This window comes from Rhinichthys klamathensis, unplaced genomic scaffold (genome assembly GCF_029890125.1).
Source record: "Rhinichthys klamathensis goyatoka isolate OS25496 unplaced genomic scaffold, OSU_Roscu_1.1 h1tg000152l_1, whole genome shotgun sequence".
Taxonomy (NCBI): domain Eukaryota; kingdom Metazoa; phylum Chordata; class Actinopteri; order Cypriniformes; family Leuciscidae; genus Rhinichthys; species Rhinichthys klamathensis.
In genome coordinates, this window is record NW_026606687.1 from 573005 (window position 1) to 591410 (window position 18406).

Consider the following 18406-nt stretch of genomic DNA (forward strand, 5'->3'; position numbering starts at 1 on the left):
CAGCCATTATTGTCAAAATAGCTGGCAAATAAGTGAGTACACCCTAAGTGATAATAGCTGTACGTCGTTTAACCATGCAAAGCCACATGTCCTATTCATCATGTTCATGTTTTTGTCTGCTTGACAGGACAAATGTTTGTATCTTGTAGTAGAGCAGTTAAAATTTGTGCTATGAGTACAATTCTCTCATACTGACCACTGGATGTTCAACATGGCACTTCATGGCAAATAACTCTCTAAGGATTTGAGAATTAGAATTGTTGCTCTCCACAAAGTTTACCTAGTCTATAAGAAGATTGGTAACACCCTGAAACTGAGTATAGGCCAGGGACATACAGAAGTTTTCCAAGACAGGTTCCACTTGGAACAGGCCTCGCAAGGGTCAATCAAAGAAGTTGAGTCCTCGTGCTGTGCGTCAGGTGCAGAAGCTGGCTTCAAAAAACAGACGCATGAGTGCAGCCAGCATTGCTTTAGAGGTTGCAGAAGCGGAAGGTCAGCTGAAAGCAACCGGTCCAAGAGCATGAATTACTGGAACCATGTCCTGTGGTCTGATGAGATTAAGATAAACTTGTTCTGAACTCTATTGAGCACCCGTGGGTCATCCTGAAGCGGAAGGTGGAGAAGCTACATGTGTCTAACATCCAGCAGCTCCGTGATGTCATTATGGAGGAGTGGAAGAGGGTCCCAGCAACAACCTGTGCAGCTCTGGTGAAATCCATGCCCAGGAGGATTAAGACAGTGCTAGATAACAATGGTGCTCACACAAAATATTGACACTTTGGACACAGTTTTGACATATTCACTTGTGTACACACTTTTGTTGCCAGCTATTTTGACAATAATGGCTGTATGTTAAGTTATTTTCAGACAGTAAATATATACTGCTATACAAGCAGCACATTGACAACTCTAAAATATATCCGAGTTTCATTTCTATAGTATTGTGCCTTGAGAAGATATGAAATGTGAGGGGTGTACTCACTTTTGTGAGACACTGTATATTAAAAAGTCTCACCTGATTTTTCATTATTGCCTCAAACATTTTTGTTATTCCTATTTTTCTCTCGCTGTAATTGCTCACATTCTGCCTTGACCTGCCCTACTTTTCAAAGGTGGGCACGATTTTTTCTTCTTTTTAAAAAAAAGTATTTTATGCTCACCAACGTATATTTATTTGATTCAAAAAAACTGTGATATTTTAATATAAAATGTGATTTATTCCTGTGAGTGTCACATGATCCTTCAGAAATTATTTTTTTGGAAACCGTGAAATATTTTTTATTCTTTGATGAAAATTCAAAAGAACAGCATTTATTTAAATTAGAAATGTTTTATAGCACTATACATGTCTATACGGTCTCTTTTGATCAATTTAATGTTTAATGTTCTGGATAAAAGTATTAATTTCTTTTAAAAAATTGACTGACATTAAACCTTTATTTTTTATAGTAGGATACCAATTGTCGGAATACTTTTGCCCATTTTAGTGAATGTTTCATAAGTTGCATTGAAATTTTGTATTATTTAGTTCTCGTGTTGAGTAATGGTGTGTAAGTTTAGTGAAATGATTTGATTAGTCTACTCTGTTGTTACTGGCTTATGCGACAAAAAGGTTATGCCCCTCGTCTCCATGACAACATTATTAACAGGCAATAATAAACCACAGGAATATGCTTACCAAGGCTCATAACATGCAAGACTTATTTTTCAACATATTTAAAACTTTATTATTCATTTATAAGTCATTATTCAAAAAAAAAAATCAGCCAATTTAGTAAATTGCTATCAATCCACAGAGAAAGGAAATTTTCCGATTGAAGAGAGTTGTCTTTGGTAACGGGATCTGTCAAGGTTGCCTTTGTCTCTTTGTCATTAGTCTTATAGCGTGTAAAACTGGTGTTCAGCTGGCAGTAAGTACAAGGAAGTGTTTCCAAAGTTTATTTTCATGAGATACAAAGTCCAGATCACACCTGCGTTCTCCGTCAGTGGGAATTGGCCAAACTATAGCTATGCACATCTGACAACTGCATTTTTTGGATTGTGTTGGTTGTCTTCGTGTTTGTTTTATGTGGAATCTATGTTGATAATTACTGATTTCTGATGGAGCTGAGAAATTTCAACAATCAAGTCCATCCAACTCCAGGTAAGAGATTATGTGTAACTGAGAGCTAATGTGATAACGTTGCAGTTTAAACTAGTTTCCCCGAGTACAAGAAAGACCCTATAAGTGTAAAAATAGTAGCCTATATGCCTACTTAAGAACAATTTATTCGTATGTACTTTATTATAACTAAATGTATTTGTGGCACACTATAAATTGACTTAAATTCTTAAATTGGAAAAACTAATTGTGATGCATTTTAGTCCAAAAGCAGTGGAAATATTCCAAGTATACTTGAGTACACTTTAAATATACTCTTACATTTAAGTTTTCAAATGCAGAATTCACTAAGCATAAACTTAAAATATATTTAGGTACAATTGCAATTCAATTTGCGTTCACTGTAAGAGTGTTGAACAAGTAATCTTTATATGGCACAGCTTAAGAATTTGCCTTACTGAAACCACTCAGTTCTCACAAATCCGGACAACATCATCAGTGAGACAATGGGAACAGATACATATGTAGGAAATACTATGGACTTTTTACCAGTGGAGCCACCATAATTTTAATAATTTGTTTAATAATCCATAATATTTTGACAGTCCAAATGGCTGCAGTCCATATTTCAAAGTGCAACGGGCCATTAAAGTACCATTAATGGGAAAAGAGTATTACAGTAGGTGCATTGGAGAATACACTAAAGTAGCCTAATAAAACTTCTGATCAGGTACGTGAATTTCTTTCACCATTTCAATTACATATATTTACTTTAGTAACTACTTTCTATAGCCTATGTATGTAAAGCTGCTTTGCAAACATGCAAAATTGTGAAAAGTGGGCAATTCTTAGACTATGGGCACTTTCATGTCCTTTGATCATATTTTATGAAAAAACATTTAATTTAGAAAAATTCACACTTTCATAGTTAACTTTACAATGAAAGTACTTTAGAAACTTTTTACCGGTAGTCTACGATGATTTTTTCACCTTTTTAAACATCATTATAGATGCAAATATTGCTGTTTTATGCTTGTCCCACACCCAGACTTCTGATCTTCAATAATGAAAAAGAAGTGTAAAAAAATGATGTATCTATTTTTTTTTAATATGACTGTATACAGTATCAGTAAAATAATCAAAACATAATTGTGGTATTTAAGGTCAGACAACTATTAATGTGATTTTATATACAAAATGTAGTTGTCCCACAGTATTGCCGTCATTTCCACCACAACGCTGTAATGTCCCTTTTAAAAGTTTTTTTTGAAAGATTGTTTGGGTAGTTTCTATGGAGATGAACAATGACATCACAGCACATGTCTGACATGGAGGAAATTTTTCATTTCTTCACCAACTTGGAGAAGAAAACTCAAGGTAAATATTGCTTGAAATGAAAATATTTTTATTGTATGTCATTTCCAAAAATGGCGTAACATCAATTGAGTTTGTAAATAAATAGATTTTTTAACATAAATAGATGTATTTTGCATGCATGCAATGCTAGCTACCAATTCATAGCTAATCTGTAATACTAGCTTGGATTTTTTTACAAAATACTGCAGGATTGTCATTTCCACCACTGTCATTTCCAACACATTCCTTCTTGGGTGGAAATGACAAAGGTGAGGTGGAAATGACATTTATGCTTACAAGGTGCAATTCATAGATTGTGGGGCTACATATGTATAGTTTATTTATTGAAATGTGCAATGCTAATGTATTTATTCAAATATATATTTGTTGAAATGCCTTTTCATCTATTTTTAAGATGCCGCGGAAGTCAACTGCAGAAAGGTCTCAGTCCTATACCAAAACAGAACCAAACAAACTAATGACTAATGAGATTAATGATTTGTTAAATGGAATTGTCTGTTTCAGAAAGTTTCAAATAAAAGTCTTCTGTTTTTCTACATGGACGTCCATTCATTGTCATTTCCACAACACCAGTCATTTCCACCCCCTCATAACTTTTTAAAAAATATATACAAAATTCTAATCACTCATTAAAAACTTCTGCATAGTTTATGGGATAATGGTCCACTTAATGTAATAACACAAGTAGTTATTTTTCTTAAATGTATCTAACCAATCCAATATTATATTTCAGGTTGTGGTGGATGTAAGCTTTGTGTTTGGGCCTCATGACAATTAATTTACTTAATCCACAAATCTATGGTAATTGCAATATAGGCATAAACTGGTAATACTATGTGTGAAAGTGGTCTTACACTGCGAAATGATCTATATTATAATATTTTAAAATAATAATCAAATATTTACATGTGATGGAAATGACATTTGTTCAGTGCGGATCGGAAAATATGCAAAAAAACACCCATTTGTCTTATAATGTAAGTGCGTTCTCTTATGGATCATTAAACTAGACTAGTTATATTTAACTGTTAGACTGTGACAATTTTGATTTGAACACTTTTTTCCCCCTCAAGTTCACAAGGCCAAAAGTGCCTGTAGTTGAAGAACCACTGAATTAAGCAATAGCCTACCTGATATTCAAAGTGTAGGCAAATTATTTCTCAAAACACATTTCCTGTAAACTTTTATCTAGGCTATATTATTTTTATACTCAACAAGTAGAACTCAAATACAGTTCATTGTATTGTACATTTAATCATAACAGGTCAACAGAGGATTCAACAAAAATAAATTGCTGACGTAATACTTAAATATTTAACAAATTAAATAATTTTATTTGCAAATTGCTCATTGTTACATTTGCGCTGTAGGAAAACGTGTATGGAAATTCTGCCCTTACAGCACATGTTAGCAGAAACAAACTAGATGTTTCAGTTCATACCTCACATTTTCTTTGGTTTGCACAAAAATAGTCTCATCTAAAAAAAATTACATAGCATCATCTAAAGATAATTTCATCATTCTCAGATTTGAAATACATGGTTGTAGCGGTTGCTCTGTCAATGAAGGCACGAAGATGAGGATGAAAGGTTTCCAAGATAAATTTAATGATCAACAAGGTTATACAATAGACTAGTGCAGACACAACCAAACACATACGAGACTGGACAAAGAACAACAGACAAGCAGGAACTTAAGTACACAGATAAAGACCAGACAGCTGTGATAATGATGATCACTGGCAGGTGTGGAAAATGATGTAGTGAGTGCAGGTGTGAACCAGAGAGGATGATGGGACATGTAGTGTACGTAGTGATACACGGAACTGTGACAATGGTGAGACTTGTGTCTTTAGCTGCAATTAATTTCTAGACTCTAAATGTGTCCTTCTGACAAATGTGCCAAATCTGCAATACAGATTCCCAATAGTGTGCAGTGTGCACTCTAGGCGAGTTCGGTTGTTTAGCCAAAGTACACCAAAACCGATTGTTGATGAGTGTGATGGCATTGGCTCTATGGCGTGTTCCAAACTTAGATCAACCATGGTGGTCTGACATGTCAACTTCTGGTTCAACCAATGGGGGTCAAGGTTTAGCTTGGCCAGTTAGTTTCTAGTTAAGAATTAGGAACTAAAAGGATATTATAATTCAAATACATATTGAAGTATTGGCCCTATTTCAAATACATATTATTTATTTTTCACTAGGGGAGCTATACATGTTTTAATTTACTGCTGAATAACTGGAAAATCTTAAGCTACTATAAGGCATCATTTTGGATACTGTATATATTTGACAGTTCTTTAACTGTATGTATATCATTAAATTATGTCATTTCTTTATCAACTTGTTTGAGCTATTAAAACATGTTTCTTACTGTAAAATGCACTGTTAAATAACACTACAATGTACATAAAAATAACCAAACATTTTGAGTAAAATCTAAACAAATGTAATTTAGGGAATTCCAAGAATGCCATTTCCAAATATTGTGTGTGTGTGTGTGTGTGTGTGTGTGTGTGTGTGTGTGTGCGTGTGTGTGTGTGTGTGTGTGTGTGTGTGTGTGTGTGTGTGTGTGTGTGTGTGTGTGTGTGTGTGTGTGTGTGTGTGTGTGTGTGTAAATAATCATTATATTTACTAACTACCTTTTTTCGATTACTGTATTTGGTGAGGTAACTAATCAGTTATTTAGCTTTTTACTGTTGCTTTTTTATGTTCTTTATTTATTACAATGACTAATGATGTATGTCCTTAGTTTTAACCATGTTCAGTGTGAAGTCTATGATGTAAAGTCTGTTATTTTACAAAATAGGAGAAGGAGAAGTGGCAGGGATATATGGGTCATGGCTATGTATAGAAATGTGGTGCATAGAATATTTTCAGAGCTGATGGGAAAATGCTGCTCCAGTTTGTTCTCAGTCCTATTTTTCCTGTATTATACTGTAATGTCTCATAGTACAGTTAAACTTCAGTATTATAGTTTACTTGCCATATATCATTTAGCAACTTTTGTAATTATTACTGCACTAAAATACATCTGTTTTCTCTGAACACCAAAAGACTACCCTAGTCCTTATGGTTCCCAGCATTCATTGAGGTTACGGACAGTTCCAGCCCAAGAGACCACCAGTGCGGTTCAGTTTGATTGGGCCTCCCCCCCTGAAGATGCTGAAGACTCTAATGAGCCTCGAGATCTCCGCGAGCTGCCGCTGCACATGGGCCTGAAGAGAGCAGTATGGTATAAATGCATTATCTCATTACATACCAGGGTCAACAAATTACATTTTTACATTACCAAAATTTCAGCTGTACTCTTAACACTAGCTCCCAAAGGTTTCAGACAGAATTATCCATTGAAACTTTTAGTTTCAAAAGGTTAAATCGTAATAGGGCTTGTTTCTCTCTCACTTTATTCCAGGCAGGTGCAACAGATGAGAATTCCAGTTGTTTCTAGCTCTTGGAATATCAAACAGTCACAGACATTTCGCCGTTTCTGTGAGGTTGTCAAATATGTTCTCAGCTATTTTGTTCTGTGGAAAAGGGGAATCCAAAGGATAGGAGGTGAAATAAAAAAATTATAAAAATATAAAATAGACATTCTGCTTTCATCAGCACATACATAGGAAGTAAATCAACTGGTCATCTAAGAAAAGACACCAATAACAAGATAGTATAAAAGCCTAGTGGAGATGAAAGAAACTTTGTATTCAAAAATAAAAAAATTATTCATTTATTTTTTTCCCCTTTCCTTTATCCACTTGTTTTCTTGTAGGTCACTTTGGTGGAGGAGTCCAATCCTACTTCCTGTTCCTGAGATTTCTTGTGATTCTCAACTTCCTGTCTTCCTTGTTAATCGCAGCATTTGTCCTCATTCCCAGCATTGTGTTTCGCTCTATGAACTTCAACTCCACCATCCCTACAGTCAATCTAACCGGTAGGAACATTGTCTCTCTGGTATAAAAAACTAATTTCCATGCTTCAGAATGAGAAGCTAGCTGGTTACTGGATAACACAATCCTCTTTCTCTGGACTGAGACCCTTTATAATATCTGGTAAAGCTGCAAGACCCTGACAACATGTTTAGCATTAGTACCTTCACAGTCTAACTAAGAAACAAACAGTCATATTAAATAAAATAAATAAAACAGTGCTGATGTCATGTCATGTTCATAAGCAGGGGTCTTCAACCCTGCTCCTGGAGATCCACTGTTCTTCAAAGTTTATTTTAAACCTGCTTCAGCACACCTGCCTGTGATTTGCAGGCGATCCTGGAGAGCTTGATAAGCTGGTTCATCTGTGTTTAATTTTAGGGCTTGAGCTAAACTGCAGGACAGTGGGTCCCCAGGACCGGGGTTGAAGACATCAGTTCAAATGTATTTGTTGAATTGGTTAATAATTCATTGTAATAACTAATCCTTTAAAAGAAAACCTTATATCACTTTAGAAACAGTTGAACTATTATTAGGGAAAGTTGTTTCCTGTAGTTATTAATAAATAGTTTGCTGTCATTTTACTAACCCTCTACTCCTAATTTTATTGGATTAAGAGTACACAACACTATCAGGAAATAACCCTCTTTGTTGAAATACTGTTCTCATTAAATACAATGAACTAGTTTTTAATTCAGTTCACTTAAAAAAAAAATTCTGCAGTCAAATGTTCAATTATTTTGTTTGAAACAGGTGTGGAAATATGCTTGCAGTATGATCCAAAACCTGATACCCTGATGGTGTTCATCACATACTTTCTGGATCTGATCTCAGGAACTGTATGGACGCACTTAATGAATACATTTCTAAATACCCCCGGTTTCACAGACAAAGCTTAAAGGGGTGGTTGATTATGATTTCACTTTTCTAACTTTAGTTAGTGTGTAATGCTGCTGTTTGAGCATAAACAACATCTGCAAAGTTACGACGCTCAAAGTTGAAAGCAAAGGGAGATATTTGCTTTAAAATAATTTGCTTTTTAAGGACTACAACAAACGGCTGGTAGGGACTACACACATTCCTCCCGGGTTAGTGACATCACGAACCCTACAATTTACACTTCTACAAAAATTCTGACTCCGGTTTGAACATAAAAGGCGAAACGTTTTTGAAATGTTCGGTGTGTGTGAGGTAAAAGGACACAAGTTGTTGTGGCTCCGCCCTCTGTGCCGCATTTAAAGGGACAGACAAAAACGGTGCGTTTTTGCTCACCCTCAAAAAGTGACAATTTTAACATGCTATATAAAAATATCTGTGGGGTATTTTGAGCTAACACTTCACATACACTCTCTGGGGGCATCGGAGATTTATTTAACATCTTGTGAAATGAGCATTATACCACCTCTTTAAGCTAGTCGCAGACTAAAATGCACGTTTGAGCTGTTTTAACTGAAAGCAACTTGCAGTGATATATCTTAAAACATGTCAGTGCCATTGTTTTGTCTCAAGATGCACATCAGTAATGTTTTTTTCTAAGGCACATTTATGAAAGCTACTTAAATGTCCCAATTGATCTAATCCTGGCTTAATCTAAGTCCTGTCTGTGAAACCGGGCCCTAGTATATCTTTTCTATTGTAATACATTTTAAAATATAATTTATTTTGTATTAAATACCTGTTTATTAGTCTGTCACATCTTATTTTTTATTGTGAATATCTTCTAAACGATCTTCACTCATCACGGTCATGTCTTCCTTCAGGGATTTATGGAGTATTCATACCTGTTTTATGGCTACTATAACAATTCAATGGTTGAGAGTAATGGCTTCTCTTACAACATCCCTCTTGCGTATCTGTTGACGGCAGCCTTCTACTTCCTCTTCTGCTTCATTTGTATGATTATTAGGTGAGTTTTATCAGCTTTTTCAGAATTTTCTACCAGCATATTAAAAGAACATTGCTGAAGTATTAAGCCGACATCCCTGATTAACCAATAGAATGGGCGGCACGGCACGTGTTGCCGTTGTGACGGGTGGAGGAGCGACAGGGGGTTACAGTACGCTGGTGTTTACAGGATGGGATCACGGTCTCCAAGGAGACCGTACAACAAAACTTAAACAGAGCAATTTTCGCTACCGGTTACAGGTCTGTTTGGAAAACAAGTTTTAAATTAAATACCTTCAGGTATTGTGTAGGAGCAGGTTCCTTTTGGAGAAGGAATCATTAAAAGGAAACTGCTAGTGCAGAATTATGTTTATAATTATCTTGACAACATATATATATTTTATCTTTCTCACCGTGTCTCTTTCCCTCAGGTGGATCTAGAAGAGGAAAGACTAAAAAAAAAGGCTGCCTCCCTGACTTTGGGCCAAACAGTCTCTCTCTACGCGCTCCGTGTTTTCCTCAACATAGTTGTCTTAATTCTCATCGGTGCAACTTTCTATGGCATTGCTGAGGCAACACAGTTCAGCCAGGTTAGCTGAAGTTAAAAAAGACCAAAACAGTAACTAAAACTAAACAGTCACATTAAAACTTATGTGGAGATGAATTTGTCTAGTGCTGCGTCTGAAATCAAATACTTCCCTACTGTAGAATATGTGAAAAACTGTATGCCAACAGACATAGTATGTCTGAATAAATAGTATTCGAAAAACAGTACCTGAATGGATGACCTACTACTTCCGCAGAGGTTTTGAAATGTGCATTCGGTGGACACTTTACTGTCCCATGAGGCCATAGGAGAGGAGTTTTGAATGGCGGTAAAGCGGTGCAACTAAAACCTTAGGTCACATGCATTGCTGGGTAGTAAATGATTATACATAATCCTGTATTACGTAATCAGATTGTTAAAATTACATACTTGTAGTTGGATTATATTACATTTAAAAAAGTACTTGTAATCAGACTACAGTACTTATTTATTGATTACATGATTACTTAACATTCACAAAATGGCAGTAAATTATTAATAATTCAATTCTCCTTATTTATTACATGTTCCTTTCAAAAAAAGCCTTTATCTTATTTATATGTTCGGAAAGTCTTCCAGTTTTGTGGAATTGCGCACACAAGAATGATTACGCACTAGTTACACAGCTATAATTACATGGAAAATTGAGAGGCCGCACAGCATAAACAAGAAAAATATTTTTCTGTCAATTTACCATTTTTTAGATTAGATTAATTATTAGCTTTTCATCAGTTTCCGAACCCCCTGCAATTCCTACGCAAACGCCGGTTTGAGACAGCCTGACATATGTTTAATGCACTTCACGCTGTTGATAACAAAGAGTGGAATACCTATTCTTTCTCTTTGCTTTTTTAAATCAATATGCTACTAGATGATTCTATTCAAAATGATAAATGAGTTAGGGCAAAAGTAATCAGATTATATTAATAAAATGTGAAATGTTAAATAATAGATTACATTACTAAATAAAAAGTTTTCATCATGTAATTTGTATTTAGTAATGGATTACAGTTTGTAAGTAATCTATCCAGAACTGATCACATGACAGTGACAACATGGCGGATGTAGTACGTCCGAATTTCATTCATACCACACACATTAATACTGTACAGAATGCACTTTTTTAATGGCCACATAGTAAGTTTCAAACCAAGTGTAGCACCTACTATACAGCATATGATTTCGGACACAGCGTAGGTCTGTTTTTTTCCTTAGAGGATGTTTTAAGATGATTTACAAGTAAGAATATAAAAATCCATGTCATTGTGTTTATTTATTTGGTTGAGGTTCTGATTACCTTTTTGGGCTTTATGTTTTTTGACAATGAATTGATTAAATCTCTCTTCCTTTCAGCTTATGAAAACAACAGGCTTTAAGGGGCTGCTGTTGCAATACTTACCCTCCATGGTCATAACAGCAAGCAATTTTGTGGTGCCTTTACTGTGTGACAAGATTGCATTACTGGAGAAGTATTCTCCCAGTACCACGGTCATCCTGGCCTTGCTGCGGTTAGATCAATTCTCGCACCCACACCAAATAAAGATATCAAAGAGAACAAAGAGCAGAAAATGAAGAGCAGTACTACGTTTAGCCTTGGTTAAAACCTCATTGAGAGCTATTAGCCTGCAGTTTCTTTTGTTCATTTAATAGCTTTCAAAATGAATCATTTCAAATAAAGCACCATCATTTTCGCTAAATATCACATTGTTTGTTCAACCACTGCTCTCTTTGATTTGATCTTTGTCATTGTTCTTTTAGAAACGTATTCTGCTTGCTCACTTTTACTCATTCTCTCCATTTGTCATTGTAGGGCAGTCTTCCTGCGTTTGGTGAGTTTGGGTGTTTTGCTGTACACTCTGTGGGAACAGATTACCTGTGAGGGAGATATCGACAAACAAAACTGTATACCCTGCCATTATTATTACAACGAATATAAGGTAAACAACATAAGATATGCACTCATTCATAATTTGTCAGATACACTAACGTTCCAAAATTTGGGGTCGGTAAGATTTTTAAATGTATTTGGAAAAAAAGTGTAATGTAATTTATTCCTGTGATGACGAAGCTGAGTTTTCAGCATCAGTCTTCAGTGTCATTTGATCATTCAAATTTGCTAATTTTGTGCTCAAGAAACATTTCTTATTATTATCAATGTTAAAAACAGTTGTGCTGCTTAATATTTTTGTGTAAACAGTGATGTATCTTTCTTCAGGATTTTTGATGAATAGAAAGTTTAAAAGAACAGCATTTATTTGAAATAGAAATATTTTGTAAAAATGTAAGTCTTAAATGGCTATATAAAATTAATTGTTTAAAAATCTTACTGAGACCAAACTTTTGAACAGAATAGTATAAGTTCTAATCAATGTCTTACTGTTTAATGCCAAAAGAGTATAAATGCTGCTTATTTCCTTTTCTTTTTTTACTTCAAATCCCTCTTTCACAACCACATAGTGCTGGGAGACACGAGTTGGACAGGAAATGTATAAACTGACTCTTTTTGACTTCCTGATTACAATTGCTACACTGATCCTGGTAGAATTCCCACGCAGGTCTGTTTGTGTGTGTTAGGTCATATAATTCTATATTAAAAATGTATGTCTTTAACTTATTTTTGCCATGTTCAGGATTGTGGTGGATCATTGCTCATGCAAACTAACTCAGTGGGTGGGACGGCAAGAGTTTCTGGTTGCCCCAAATGTTCTTGCTCTAGTTTACAGTCAAACGGTGGTTTGGACTGGAGCTCTTTTCTGTCCATTGCTGCCATTCATCAACACCATCAAATTCATCCTCTTTTATTACTGCAAAAAGGTACCATGGCATGAGGACAACCTTCTCAGACACGTACACGCAATTGATTGAAATTGCTAATTTTGTCCATGTTTGCTTGTATCAGATAACTCTCTTCCAGAACTGTCAACCAGCAACAAGAAACTTCCGGTCCACCACCTCCAACTTCTTCTTCCTTTTGGTTCTGCTCTTTGGATGGATGTTGGCCACCATGGTTCTCCTTTACAGTGTGACTAAGTGAGTGAGGCCTGCCACTCTCCATGAATGGTTTTTAATGACAGAGAGAGAATATTCAAGTATGATCATGTATGTCATGCTTTTTTTTGTTTTGGTAGGATCCATCCATCTTATGGCTGTGGGCCTTTCCGGTTTTACCCAACAATGTGGGAGGTTGTACCACGATCTGCCGAAATGCTAAACAGCACGAGTGCAGAATTCCTGTTTTATATCGGCTCCCAGAAATTCTCTATCCCACTCTTCATCTTCTCCTGGTCAGTATAAACAGCCATGGGTCAATTCAGAATTTCTTATGGTTTCATGTAAAACTTTACTCAACATGCATTCTATCAGTTTACTAAATCATTGATTTAGATTGATAAATAATGCTGTAAAGATAGGACTGCTTATGATATAATTGTTGATGAAAATGTGATAAAAACGTACATTTATGCATTACATGTATTTGATATTTTATACACAGTGTGCTCCTGTGCTATGTAAGCGCTTTAACATCTGTCCATGGGAAAAGTGTAGCACTCCTGAAATCTCAGTGTAAGCTGGTAAGTGCTTGGTTATTAATCCAAATTCGCAGACTAGAATGGTTATGTAAGGGATAATGTAGAGCGAGGTGGTTGTTATAGCGAATACAACCCCGACAGGGACACAGGCTGTAAATTTGTGTCATTGTATTATACAATAATATTTATTTACAATAAATTCCATTGGTATACATTTAAGCAAAAAGTGTTTGAGGTCTGGATATAATATAAATAACACTGAAAGCCACGATAAAATAATATAACATTTAAAATAAGGGGTGTGATTACCTACCTAAGCTAAGACTTTCTTTTTTCCAGTTTAACCTCTGACTGGAACCATTATTAATCCCTCCTTTAATCTGTATTTATCTGGGTGTAACAGGAACAGCGTGACAAGCAATTCCTGGTCCGACAAATTGAAGAGCTGAATGCCACAGTGCAGAAGGAACAACGTGAACCACAGCAGCCCCAGAGAGAGACTGACACAGCAACACGGTGGAATCAACATGACAATTATGCATTTGACCACGATGAAGATCCAAGGCCATATTAAGACTTTGTTGATAAAGTGCAGTGTATGCTGGAATTAAAAAAAATCGTGCACTCCATTATTTTACACAAATACATCCAATGATACTTTTACGGCCGTTAAAAAGTTCGGGGTCAGTAAGATATTTTCTGATAGATAGATTTCTGTTCTGAACAAATGCTGTTCTTTTCAACTTTCTATTCATCAAAGAATCCTAAAAAAAGTATCATGGTTTCTAAAAAAAATATTAATAAGCACAACCGTTTTCAATAATAATAAGAAATGTTTCTTGAGCAGCAAATTAGCATATTAGAATGATTTCTGTAGAATCATGTGACACTGAAGAGTGGAGTAATGATGCTGAAAATTCAGCTTTGTCATCACAGGAATAAATTACATTTTAAAATATAGTAGAACAGAGCTATATTTTAACTTTAACTGTAAAATAAATATAGTGTTTTTTTGATGAGTAATATTTCACAATATTACTGTTTTACTGTGATCAAATTATAAAGTCTTGGTGAGCTTAAGAGACTTCTTTCAAAAACATTTTATAACATTAACAACCCCATACCTTTGAACAGCAGTGTATAAATGTTTATGTATACAATATATGCATGTTTAAGAGTCAATGTACACATTTCTTACTTTGTGTGAAATGCCTTGAGTGCTTTGCCTCTCAAAACTTTTGTGATGGATAATGTACTCTAGTGTCCTGGGCTTTGTTATGCTGTACCTCCTTAAGCATAAAATCCTAATTATTTTTTTACTCAAGTCTTTATTAATTTGGATGAGTATTCCATTCTTTTTTAAACCATGAAAACATCACACAAAAAACTGAGGACCTCTACACAAACTGCTTCTATTTTAAAAACATTTTCAAAAAATGTAAATACACTATCAGTATACAATGCTGAGCGTTATGATGACTACGAAGATATTCCTCACATGAGTAAGTATTTCATGAATTGAGCTATGAGAATTGCATCTCTGGTAAACAAAAGGCTTTCTTTTATGTTTTTTTAGGTGCGCCCTCGTGTGGTACTCTACACGTTCTACACTGCGTCACAAATATTTTACGTGTGACGTAGGTCACACTACGACAACTTCCGGTGTTTACAAAGCTCTTTCCATACCACTCAGTAGGTGTATTTTTCGACAGATGTTTAAATGTGTTTGGTTGTGAATAGGCAGTATGAAATAAACGAATCTGACATTTACCGACGAGATACACTGACGAGTTCGAATTTCGTTGCGTAACGTTAGTCGACGAGGCTGTTTATTTCGAGTCATAAACTGAGCTATTTCCGCAATTGTTGGATCTTGTATGTGGCCTGACACACTCGCTACGAACCCGCAATTATATTTGTCCGTTTGGCTGTTCTCCTAAGTATTTCGCAATGAACATTTTGCCTAAAAAGAGCTGGCATGTGCGCAATAAGGACAACATTGCGCGCGTGCGCCGCGACGAGGCTAATGCAGCAGAGGAAGAACGCGAGATTCAAAGGCGAGTGGAACGCGCAGAGCAAGAGGTAACCATAGCAACCCAGCATCCTTCCACTGTTTCTAGGTTAATTCACTACATTCTCAGCCCCTCATGGAGAAAAAAAAAACAAAATAATATGTTTAAAATAAAACGTGCTTGATTTTGTCAGTCTTTGTTGGTTTTGCATGTATCATAATTATAATGCATGCTTAAAAATGCAGTCTGTATTCCACCTACGTTGCTATCTATATTTTATGGCTTGCATTTTGAGCTGAATGTCTGTCCCATAATCCCTCAGGCCCGAACCGAGTATTTGAGAAAGAAAGCTCAAGCAGGCCTGCAGCAGACAGGGGAATGGACAGAGGACGGAGAGGCGGCGGAGACAAGCCGGGGAGCCAGAGAGATAGAACACCTAAATCTTTTTCCTCTAGAGGACTCGTCTGAAAAGAAAGGAAATGCAGAATACCTCAAAGAGAAGAAGGAAGAGAAGGTGTGTCTAAACGATTAAAAACATCCTTTCTACAGTTGTAATGTATGTTTTTTTAATGACAATTCTTAATTTTTTTATGGAATATTTCTATATTTTTTATAAATGATTTATCCGGGCATATCATATTTTTAAAATTCAAATGCCCTTGTAATCTTGAATCAAAATAACTTCCCCTCCCTCCTTGCAACGACATCTTTTCTCTGATGACGTGTTTACTGGCGCGAGGGCAGGATGACCTGTCACTGAGGTCACAGCAATCCGTTTCATGCTGACTTTAAGATTTAGCTGTATACTTTCCATACTGCCATTGTGACATAGTCTACTTAAAATTGTAATTTTAAAGCTGTTTTTTCCCCCAAATATTTTATTCTAGGAGAAGCAGGAGCGTGCTATTGGTATTTTAGTGTCTCTAGGTCCCGCTCCTGGAACAGAAGCCACTCCCTGGTACCTGAAAGACGGAAAAGACAAAGAGGAAGAGAGAGACAAAAAAGAAAAAGGCAAAAGCAAGCAAAGAACCATGACTGAAGAGGAAAGAGAAAAGAAAGACAGGAAGCTGAAAGACAGTTTGGATCCTCTTAAAGAAATGAAAAAGGCACTGGCAGTGAAAGACAGAAAGCTGAAAAAGCATAAGAAGAAGGAGAAGAATGACAGAGGAGAGAAGAGGAGTGGAGAGAGGTGCGAAATCATTTTTCTATTTCTGTCAACACCAGTAAAGCATCTTGCCTGGCTACACAACAATTTAGTCATACTTCACAAGTCATAATGATTACTGAGCCATTTCTTGAAAGTGAAAATGTGACCATGATTATTTGCAACCTGCAAGAATTTGATATAATTATGTTCATATTTTTGCAAGAAGTCTCTTATGCTCATCATAGCTGCATTTATTTGATAAAAAAAAAAAATACAGTAAAAAAGTAATGTTGTTAAATATTATTACAATATAAAATACCTTTATAATGTATTTTAAAATGTAATTGGTTGCTTTAATGGCAAAGCTGAATTGTTAGCAGCCATTAATGCAATATTCAGTGTCACATGATCCTTCAGAAATCATTCTAAAATGCTGATATTACAATATTGCTGCTCAAGTAACATTTCTTATTATTATCAATGTTGAAAACAGTTGTGCTGCTTAATATTCTTGCAGGATCCTTTAAATAATGCATCAAATGTACAGCATTTATTTTAAATAGAAATCTTTCGTAACATTATAAATGTTTTCACTGTTACTTTTGATCATCTTAACATGTTCATGCTGACTAAAAGTATTACTTTTTCCAAATCTTTTGAACGGTATATATGCATCTATAATTTGCTTTTAAATATTTTCCTGATGTCATTTTCCAGTCAGTTTAGAATTACTGGATATAGAAAAAGAAATGATGAAGTATTACATAAGTTAGTTACACTCAGTAGATGCCCACTGCAGTAGTAACATCTTGTTTTTCATCCTGTAATGATTTATTTTACTCTCATGACAGTTCAATTGAGAGGTTACGGGCTGAACGACTGCAGAGAGAAGCGGAGGAGAGGAAAAGGACAAAGGCTTTACTGGAACAGAGGAGTGGAGGCGGGAAGGAAAAAGAGCACGAGCGAGAGATGGGTGATAGAGACAGACCATACAACAACGCCTACTTTCCTGAATTGGCACGGAAAAGGCAAAGGAGAGACAGAGATCAGTTTGGGTTTTATTAGCTAACAAAGGCATTAATTCACTAAGTCTAGAATATGCGGAACCGTTTTGTGATCGGACAAGAAATTAGCAGGTGGAAAGTGTGAAGACCATTTAAAATGACTGATTGCTTCCTAAAAGCCATCGATCTGGCCTCTGCATCACTTTTATTGGCATCAGGTGACTTGGGAAAAACGGGCGAACAGGAAAACCTCTTGTTTGCCTGTATTTGTGCTGACAGTACATGAAGCAAATAGGCTGCTGTAAAAATGTCATCATTAAGATCTGCATCAGTTGTTTTCCTGTACAAATATGAGACATCAGCATTAAACCATGGACAAGACATTATTGTGAGACTAAGAACATCTCTTTGCTGCTGATACTGGAGTCAATAAAATATTTTGTTCCTGTCAGGTAAATACTTCATTACATCCTATTATTGCATAGCTGGACTAAACAGCAAAAGGTCTGGTCCATATTTCCGCTTATTCTGGCCACCTGCTGCCCTCTTGCTGTTTGACCCTAATGTAAAGCGATTGATTTTTTGTTTTTACGTGACAGATAAGGGCAGGTTTATCTGAGATTGATTAATATAATACCCCACAATAACATATTGTTATGAACAAATGGTGTAGCAGTTTATGATCAATTGTGCATAAAATGCATGTAAATATAGTTGAAAATGTACAGTACAGAAAATAACTATGGATTATTTCCCAGACATAAGAAAAAAAGTAGAATATACAGTTTTGTGCCATATGCATCAGTCAATCACATACTGTGGGAACGGCATCTGAAG

General features: G+C 35.6%; 2 protein-coding genes across 2 annotated transcripts; both read left to right on the forward strand.

Moving 5' to 3' along the window:
* The first annotated feature begins 1974 nt into the window (after positions 1 to 1974).
* tmc4 (transmembrane channel-like 4) lies at positions 1975 to 14099 on the forward strand. Its single transcript, XM_056258477.1, has 16 exons — positions 1975 to 2143; positions 6538 to 6715; positions 6896 to 7038; positions 7250 to 7411; positions 8160 to 8245; positions 9167 to 9312; positions 9404 to 9551; positions 9722 to 9880; positions 11230 to 11384; positions 11687 to 11813; positions 12334 to 12431; positions 12507 to 12690; positions 12776 to 12906; positions 13005 to 13160; positions 13370 to 13448; positions 13810 to 14099. The coding sequence occupies exons 1-16, from the start codon at positions 2101 to 2103 to the stop codon at positions 13978 to 13980; spliced, it is 2166 nt and encodes a 721-aa protein (XP_056114452.1). The 5' UTR covers positions 1975 to 2100; the 3' UTR covers positions 13981 to 14099.
* Positions 14100 to 14263: 164 nt separating this feature from the next.
* Positions 14264 to 17881, forward strand: leng1 (leukocyte receptor cluster (LRC) member 1). Its single transcript, XM_056258479.1, has 4 exons — positions 14264 to 15488; positions 15741 to 15932; positions 16306 to 16607; positions 17417 to 17881. Exons 1-4 carry the CDS (start codon positions 15357 to 15359, stop codon positions 17628 to 17630), a joined length of 840 nt encoding a protein of 279 aa, XP_056114454.1. The 5' UTR covers positions 14264 to 15356; the 3' UTR covers positions 17631 to 17881.
* Positions 17882 to 18406: the final 525 nt, after the last annotated feature.